This window comes from Thermobia domestica, chromosome 3, assembly GCF_964235325.1.
Source record: "Thermobia domestica chromosome 3, izTheDome1.hap1.1, whole genome shotgun sequence".
NCBI classification, from domain to species: domain Eukaryota; kingdom Metazoa; phylum Arthropoda; class Insecta; order Zygentoma; family Lepismatidae; genus Thermobia; species Thermobia domestica.
The window spans coordinates 48,512,209-48,521,292 of record NC_137456.1 but is presented as its reverse complement, the minus strand read 5'-3'; the positions used below and the strand labels follow the sequence as shown (position 1 = coordinate 48,521,292).

Here is a 9,084-nt window from a genome sequence, read left to right as displayed (position 1 = left end):
CCCACCTGGAATCGAATCCGGTACCCCATACACCCAAGGCACACGTGCTAGCCACTAGACTAACGGGAAAAGCGAGTGAAACGTATTCTGTTGTGTCTGAAAATTATACCTATTTCAGCCTGCTGTATATGTCTATTGATTTTTAATGTTTACCGTATTCGTTACTTTGGGGAATGATATATGTTATTGATATATGTCGTATTACATATTCGTCCATAAATATTATATAAATTATCATATTTATTCATGATCTTCCATGGAAATTCACTGGTGCATGCGCAGTAGAATCAGAAGAATGCAGTTTACTGATATTAGCCAGAATGCAAATTTATAACAGGATGTCAGAATTTCTTAATGGAAAGCAGTGGTTCCCAACCTGGGGACGCGAAGCTTCCTCCTGAGTAAGCATGAAGAGGGAATAAGGTTGCGAAAGCTACTGGCGGAAATGAATTGTGAAATAAATAAAGCACCACTTATAATGATTTTTAAAGTTTAGCTTGACAATTTAACATGACCGTTTGAAAACATCATACTGCTCTAGGAGGGTATGCAAAAGGCTTGCTGGAAATAAATATAAATTTCTGAGATTATTATTATTATTATTATTATTATTATTATTATTATTATTATTATTATTATTATTATTATTATTATTGGTCTTCCACTTCTTGGCCGAGATGTGAAATATTCACCACCTTCTTCATAACGCTAAATCAATTTCTTCACTGTTTTCTCGTCACAGTCCATACTTCTAGCTACCTGAATGGCAGTTTGTCCCATCGTTGCTCGACCTATGATTTCCCCTCGCATAGTAACAGATAGTTTTCTACAGCCTTTAGAGCGAGGCATTTTGGCAGCCTGTAGAAATTTGTATTGTGATTAGTATTACCAATGACAGTAAAGTGGATCTTTCTGTTTCTACCGTGCATCATCAGCATTATTATATCAGTAGTATTCCGCCATTACCAGCGGGTCACTTACCGCAGCTGAGAAGCTGCCATGCTCCACGATCTTCTATTAACCTTTCCATCTTCACATACGATTTTTCTGTTTTGATAGCGCCAATAGCCTAATTCTGTTTCTATATAGTCTAATCCGTCCCCTCCCTCTCTTTCCTGCCACCATACCCTCTAGCACATCTCTCATGATGCAGTTTTTCTTAACCAATATCCCAACCAATTTTTCTTCCTCTTCTTAATAATATTTTTCTCCTTCCATTTCTAACACCCTCTCATTCGTTTTCCTCTCGACCCAGTTATTTCTCCCCATTCTTCTCCACGCACATATTTCGAAAGCCTTTAATTGTTTCTCATCATTTTTGCGTAATGTCCATGTTTCTGCCCTATAAGTACAGTAAAATACAGTACACGAAGCATTTTATGAGTCTTTTTTTTTTAACTCTATTCAAGGTCCCACAAAATAGTATTTTTTTCATCCTAAATGCTTCTTTCGCCATTTCTATCCTTCTTTTTATTGCACGTTCGCATATCATATCATCACTAATAATACTACTCAAATATCGAAAAGTAGTCATTTGTTTTTTTCTCCCGCTCCTACTTCTATATTTGACACCGATCGCTTCATTTCAATCACCATGGATTTTGTCTTTCTAACATTTATTTTCATCCCATATTCTTCAGAAGCCTTTCTCAAGTTTTCTACATCTTATTAATTTTCTTTTTAGATTCTGCAACAACAACTATATCAACCCCAAACCGTATACACCTCATCATTTCATGTCCTACCGAAATTCCATCTTCATTAGGTAGACTCGTTTTCGCTATCTCTTCTATATAGCTATTAAATAATGTCGGCGAAATACATAATCTCTGTTGAACTCACCTTCCAATTACACTGTCCGTCTACTGTGCATGCACCAGCGAATTTTCATGAAAGATCATGAATAATTCTGATAATTTATGTAGTATTTATGGACGAATACGTAATAGAACTTATATGAATAACATATATCGTTCCTCAAAATAACGAATACGGCAAACATAAAAACATCAATAGACATATTACATCAGGGCGAAATAGGCATATATTTCAGACACTTCAAAACAGATTTCGTTCGTTCGTACCGCTGGTCTAGTGGCTTGCACGTATGCCTTTGGTGTACGGGGTCCCCGGTTCGATTGCCGGTGGGGGAATTTTAATTCACCCACATGTTTTTGCATTCGTGTTCCTATCGTTCAAGCTTAAAAGAAATAATTGTAAAACGTGTATAACCGAGTAGAAAATAAAGACAACTTACTCAGATACGTTCAGCAAATCAGTTAACTTAAAGACAAGAAATAAAGTGTCTAAGGCATTTGTAACTTGAAAGGAACTCTTAAAGGTTAGTTCCAGTCTCACCAAAGTAACATTTTTCTTATACTTGTTCTCGAAGTTTCCTTTGTATTTCAATCGGATTCGAGTAAATAGAACTTCGAATAGAGACCACGTTGAATTCATTTATTGAGTAAGCCTGAAACTCTTATAAGATATGGCTATGATTTTATTATTATTATTATTATTATTATTATTATTATTATTATTATTATTATTATTATTATTATTATTATTATTATTATTATTATTATTATTATTATTAGTAGTAGTAGTAGTAGTAGTAGTAGTAGTAGTAGTAGTAGTAGTAGTAGTAGTTAAAGTACGAAGTTTCAAATCAGGCGATGCAGTATTTACGTAAACTAAATGATAATTTATTTGATAATATTCACTAGCCCACTATACATTTGCGAAGTTTTGCTTTGGGAAATGAAGCGTATACAACATTGAATAGTAAAAATATTACAATAAAATATATTATTAAAAATATTGATTAAGTAATTGGAGTTAAACATGCTTTCCAGTAAGAATTATATAGAGAGAGGATTTACTTTAAAGTGCGATACAAACGAATATTCGAGTTTTAATCCGATTAGAAACCGATAACTTACACAATACTATTTACTTCATTAGTTCTATAAACCTTTATGCTTATCGTATTATAATTATCTTTAAAATTATGATTTTGTCATTTGAAAATGTAGAATGAGAAATAAATGTAATATTCTACCTAGGTATTTGTTAAGGAAACCTTTGAAACAGTGATGATTTCAGGGCATGACCTATGGGAGAATTTGAGACCCTGTCGACATAAATTCGTGGCCATATCTTCGATCATGCTCAAAGTGGACTAATAATGCTCTATCAATTTCCTCTCATTCATAATTGACCATTACACGGGGAGAATATTCTGAAATCATCAATGCTTATAATTAGTTTTTCATTACAAATCAAAGGATAATAATGAAATATTGAACATACTTAATATTTTGGTTTCAGTTTGGGAGTTTAGATTTGCAATTCATATAATGTTCCCTTCTAATCTAATTTGAGAGAAAAGTAGTTGCCAAAGATGTATTCAAATAAATGTTTTCAGTCCTCTGATGAAAATAAGGAACACACTTTTAAGAAAGAAAAGAAAAAGCAAATATTTCCTACAGGGTTTGAACACATAAACTTATGATTGATAGACTATTAACCCAAACCGCTCGACCAGTTTGTACATCTTCATCAAGCTTCTTTTGACTTTTGTGTAAAGTAGTTTCCTGCTCCACACTTTTTTTGTTTATGTCGATACCACTATAAGTTTCTGGTGAATATTTGGGTGTTACACAGGGACGGCGCCAGAAACATTTGATGGGGTGGGCGGAAAGAGGCGGACCTAGTTGCTGGGTGGGCAAATAATGAAAATAAGAACTGGGCAATGTAGACATTTTTTGGACAATAATTAAGTTTCAATCTTTAAACTCTTTAGTTAGCTAAGGCTCAGACTGAAATAGGGGAGGGACAAGGATGTGGAAAACAGCTGTCTTGGCCTTATAGAAGGTACAATTCCGGCATTCGCCTGGTTGGACTGAAGAAATGCAGGACTTAGGATGGACTGCGGGAGTTCGTGGTTATATGCTCGATCTACCGAATTCCGCGTAGCAGACACACTACCTCTACTTCCAGTTTTTTTAAACAAGTTTTTTTTTTTTTTTTTTTTTTTTTTAAACGGTGTGTACTGTGTAGTCGATGAAGTTCAAGACAGCTTTACCTTCTCTCCCTCCAAGAATGCACATGAATGCATAGAAATAAAAGAAGGTTCAAACAACACAGACTAACAGATGATACTCTACCTTTCGTTAATATCATAAAATACACAATAAGTAAGTAAAGTAAAACAAGAATAAAATAGGCTATTGCAAACATTTTTATCCTTGAAACATTTATTACAAAAAAAAAAAAAAAAAAAAGCAAGAGAAAAAATAAATCATTTATATTTTCTCTCGTATATCCTTAATTTGTGCACATTAGATTTTTTGACGTGATCTCTATATGCAACAGCAAAGATCTATGTTACTAAAAGAATAGGGAAATTCGACAGCATAATTGTTTGATCATACCTTACACAGAAATTTTTGAAATTGAAACTCAAGTTGAAAAAAATAAAACAATTATAAATTGGATAAAGAAGTAAATAGCAATTAACAAAACTTTGTCATGATCCACAGAAACAACAATTTATTTTAAACTATGAAGGGCTGATCACATGGTACGAACAAGCTTACAATAAACTTTTATACCTGCACCTTAATGGAGTACATTGCGTTGATTGCTATGTCCAACATCGAATAATTTTACCACATTCTCTACAGCAATATTCATTACAAGTTTTCTTTCTACTGAAAGGAAACAAAGATCGCTTAGGCGACAGTTTGCCATTCGGTTTCTTAGATATGTTTTAACCCGTTTTAAGACACGAGAAAGAACGTTCACATGGTGAACTAGATACAGGAATGGTGACAGCAATTACTCCTAATTTGTGAGTTTCATGAAAAGCAATTTTGAAACGATCCATCATTTCAGTAAACTGAGAAACGGAGGTAATTTTGCATTGCTTTTCCTCCTCAATACGTTTCAAAACTTTCGGAAGAAGTTTCATTTCCACCTCTACATATCGACATCACATTCATAATGACGTGCAAGTGGTTCAATTTTCTCAAATGAGAGGATTCACTTTTAGGGTGAAGACTTCTTATTCCAGTGTAAATTGGCGTTCAGCTGTAGGGGAAAGAGGATAGGAGATAACCCCTGTTAGTTCGATATAGCGTGAAAAACTTGTAGTAAATAAAAGCAGATGATGGCGCCTTACTGACAGCTGTCAGATAAAGTAATTTTGAGAGCGACGCCATTGTAGGAGTGATAGGCATTAAATGAAGGCGTGTTGTATTTCTCGCTGCGTTGATGTAATATTAGGAAAAATATTCTACACTGTAAGTACTATTCCATTTGATATTTTTATTAAGTGACTGTTTAGGTAGACACTATGCATATATAGTTCTAAAGCATCAATAAATTAACGCATTTATTTGTTTGTATGTTGGTGTTGACCGTGTTTAACTCAAAACATGCATTTTGGGTAGCCCTGGTCAAACTGATAGGGAAATGGCAGTCAGTGACCAGGGATCCCCGACATTAAAATAAACGATAATAAATAAGTCTTGACAGCCAACCCCTAAACAAAGTTCATCAAGTGTAATCTAACTCAGAGGCCAGAGATGATGAAGTTGAACAAGGAACTTCCACTGGATCCAGACGTATATATTCATTTGATGATTTTTTGCCAATACCAATAGATTTATATTTCAAATATATTAAGGTGTTGACGAAAAATATATGTAACTTTAATGAATAAGTAGTTTCTGAAATCTTCTTTATATAAAACTGCGGTCTATTATCTGTCCCTGTAAAAACACAACTATTCTAAAATTAATGAATAAATTTGAAATTTTAATGGTGTTGAAGTTTTTTTCAATGTGTAAAGCATGGGGAAATTCCTGACTGCCATACCCAACCGTGTGGGAAATAACGGTCAATTGAGTATGCTCATATTTTCGTTTTTAGCCTGGCAATGAAATAAGAGATGTATTTTGAAATTGGTCACAATAAAATAAACAGAATTACCTATAGGATCGACTTATCGCGGAAACTTTTCGTGCTTTAGGAGCTAGATTATAACGATTTTTCCTTAGGTGACCGCCATTCCCCATTCTCCCGTATCTGGAATTAGGTTTGTAAAGAAAAACATTTTTCATGGCAGAGTTAAACACGGTCCTAGAACCTATTGCATTACAATCAATAGTAATACTTATTGCTTTTGAAGTACAGGATATCACCTTCGTTATTCTACTTCTGTTGGGGTGGGCGGTTGGGTGGGCAAGGCCATTCATCGGATGGGCGGTCGCCCACCCCCGCCCACCCTTAGTGCCGTCCCTGGTGTTACAGGTCTTGCAATGCATAAAGGTCTTTTTCGTATAAACTACATTTAATTTTACGTCCTAATAACTTATATGCAACAGGTTTAATCTGTGAAATGATTGGGGTTGGAGTGATCGTAAATGTTTTCATAGTTAGGAGCCTAGATATGCAAACCCGCTAAACGCGTGGATTTACTATTGTAAAAATTTGGTACAAAATATTCAATTTTATTGTAATTTAATTTAATTACTAACGACAGAATATCATACGATAAATAATAATAATTATATTTATTTGGAATATATAGTATTCAGGCTGTGAAACGATTGTAATTGAAAAATGAAATGAAATGGAATATTTAAGTTTTACGTCCCACGTTATGCCAGTGAGGCTAAAGGAGACGGTGATGATGAGTAATGAATAAAATGGTGGAATGAAGAAAGTGGGAGGAAACGGGAAAACCCACGCACACGGTGTTTGTCCACCACAAAGTTCACTTGGCGGGAGCAGGGTTTGAACCCGGGACCTCATGCACCTGAGGTGAACGTTCTACCACTGAGCCACGGCGGTCCCAAGTCTACCATAAGGGTACCCATACAAACGTGAATACGTATTTTATCTCTCTCTCTCTCTCTCTCTCTCTCTCTAACTCACTTTTTCTAACAGTTCTTTAAACAGGTGACAAACAAAGAGTAAATAACAAATAGAAAATATTAAATAAGAAAAATAAATAACTATATATATATATATATATATATATATATATATATATATATATATATATATATATATATATATATATATATATATATATATATATATATATATATATATATATGAACTTTTAAATAAATAAATATTAATAGCCTATATGCACTTTTCTTGTTCCTTTTCTATCACATCCAGCAATTTCTCCCATTACTCGGGTATATTCATACCGCTTGTCCAATTCATTAAGTTCTCCTCTTGTTCTCTCTTTATTCTTCTAGCCTCTTTCCACTTTCTAATAATCTTCCTGTTCTCTCTCTCTAAACCCCTTGCCCCCTCCCGGTCTATTTTATGCCCCGTTTCCTTTACATGTTTGTATATAGCGTTATTATCTCTTTTCAGTCTAACATCATCCTTATGTTGTTTTAATCTGTCCATAAGCCTTTTCCCTGTCTCCCCTATGTATTTCATGTCACATTCACTGCACTTCACTTCATATATTACTCCTTCTTCCTGCTCCTCTATATGATTTTCCTTCCTTTTCCTTTTCTTCCTTATGCACTTCAACAAAATTTCTCCTCCTTTTCTACATATAAGTCTTCACACAACCTTTTCTTAATAACTTCTTCAGCACTTCGGTCTTTTCGCCTATGCTCTGAATTCTATACCACTTCTTGTCTTCCTCTTCTTTCCTATCCATATTATCTTCTTTTCTCTTTCTTCTAAACTGCTCTATCCTATATCCATTATTGTTCAATTGTTTGTAGAATTTTTCCAAATCTTTTTTTTCTTTCCCTCTTCCTCGCTGTTGATGTTGTCTATCTTCCTTTCCATGTTCCTAATGAAATTCTTCTTAGTTGCTTTGTCTACATCACTTCTCCAGTGGCAATAAATACCTGCCCAACAGGGTTTCTGATACCAACTGGTAGTCACTTTCTCACCTTGCTTCTCTATCTTCATATCCATGAAATTGATAGAGTTATTTTCTTCAACTTCTAATTCTAACCTTATGCCTTTCTCTTGGTCTTCTATACTTTCAACATATTTCTCCAGTTGATTTCTATTCCCTGTCCATATGCCTAAACAATCATCAACATACCTGCAAAAGAACAGTAACTTTCCTCCTGCTTGTTCTGTCACTTTTTTCTCCCACTTGTTCATTACTATTTCCGCTAGAACTGGACTCAGCTTGCATCCAATGCTTAAACCTTCTTTTATCTTCACTAGTCTTTCTCCAATTATGCAATAGCTATTTTCCCACAAAGTCTTAAGCGCTCTTATTACTTTCTCTTTTTTCCACTGACGTATAACTTTCCCTTCCATCTCCTCTTCTATTGCCTTTATGACATAATCCCTTCTTATACTGGTGAACATGGCTTTAACATCTACACTAAACATTAACACCTTCTCCTGATTCCACTTAATCTCATTTATCCTCTTCCTCAATTCTTCCGTGTTCTTCACTCTGCATGTCTTTTGTAAATAGGTTGAATGAGGTGGTCATAACACAAGTCCTTCTCTCCCAATACAACGATCTGGGAACGTTTCATTTAGGTAGGTGTGCATAGTCCTGTCAAAATGTGCAGGTACACTGTCATGCTGGGAGCATATCTTCTGTCTTATGTTCAAGGGCACTAGTTCTAACAGTTTTGAGAGAACATTACGTAAAAATATATATATATATATATATATAATACTCCCAAACAGGCGGGCCGGTATTAAATAAGGTCCTATCACAAAATTATCCATTATACCTTACCCACGCACACACTAAATCTGTTGCTGATAGTTCACTAGAGTATGTGGATTTTTACGCCCTACACATGGCTATTGCTATTTCCACGATGGTCTCTGATTATTCCCAGTCCGTTATCTTCAAATTCAACTGTCCACATGGTGCGATTTCGTCCAATTTCACGTAGGGAAAATTGAAGAGACCCTATCTCTAATTCGAATATGGAGACATAAATAAAGGGAAAATTACTCTCCTTTTCTCCAGCAATGACAAAATCAATATGTAAGTGGGGTACACTAGGACGCTATTTTGGTATATTCACAATAGCAACGTGGTTTTTCGTAGCTCAG

General features: G+C 34.7%; 1 protein-coding gene across 1 annotated transcript in view; it reads right to left on the bottom strand.

Moving 5' to 3' along the window:
- Positions 1-6,061: 6,061 nt before the first annotated feature.
- LOC145681769 (uncharacterized) overlaps positions 6,062-9,084 on the bottom strand; it is a 137,641-nt gene continuing 134,618 nt past the window's right edge. The window contains exons 5-6 of the mRNA XM_081753380.1: positions 7,941-8,472; positions 6,062-6,093 (exon numbers count right to left, since the gene is read on the bottom strand). Coding sequence (XP_081609506.1) covers positions 6,062-6,093; positions 7,941-8,472 — 564 coding nt within the window. The remainder of the gene's footprint in view (positions 6,094-7,940; positions 8,473-9,084) is intronic.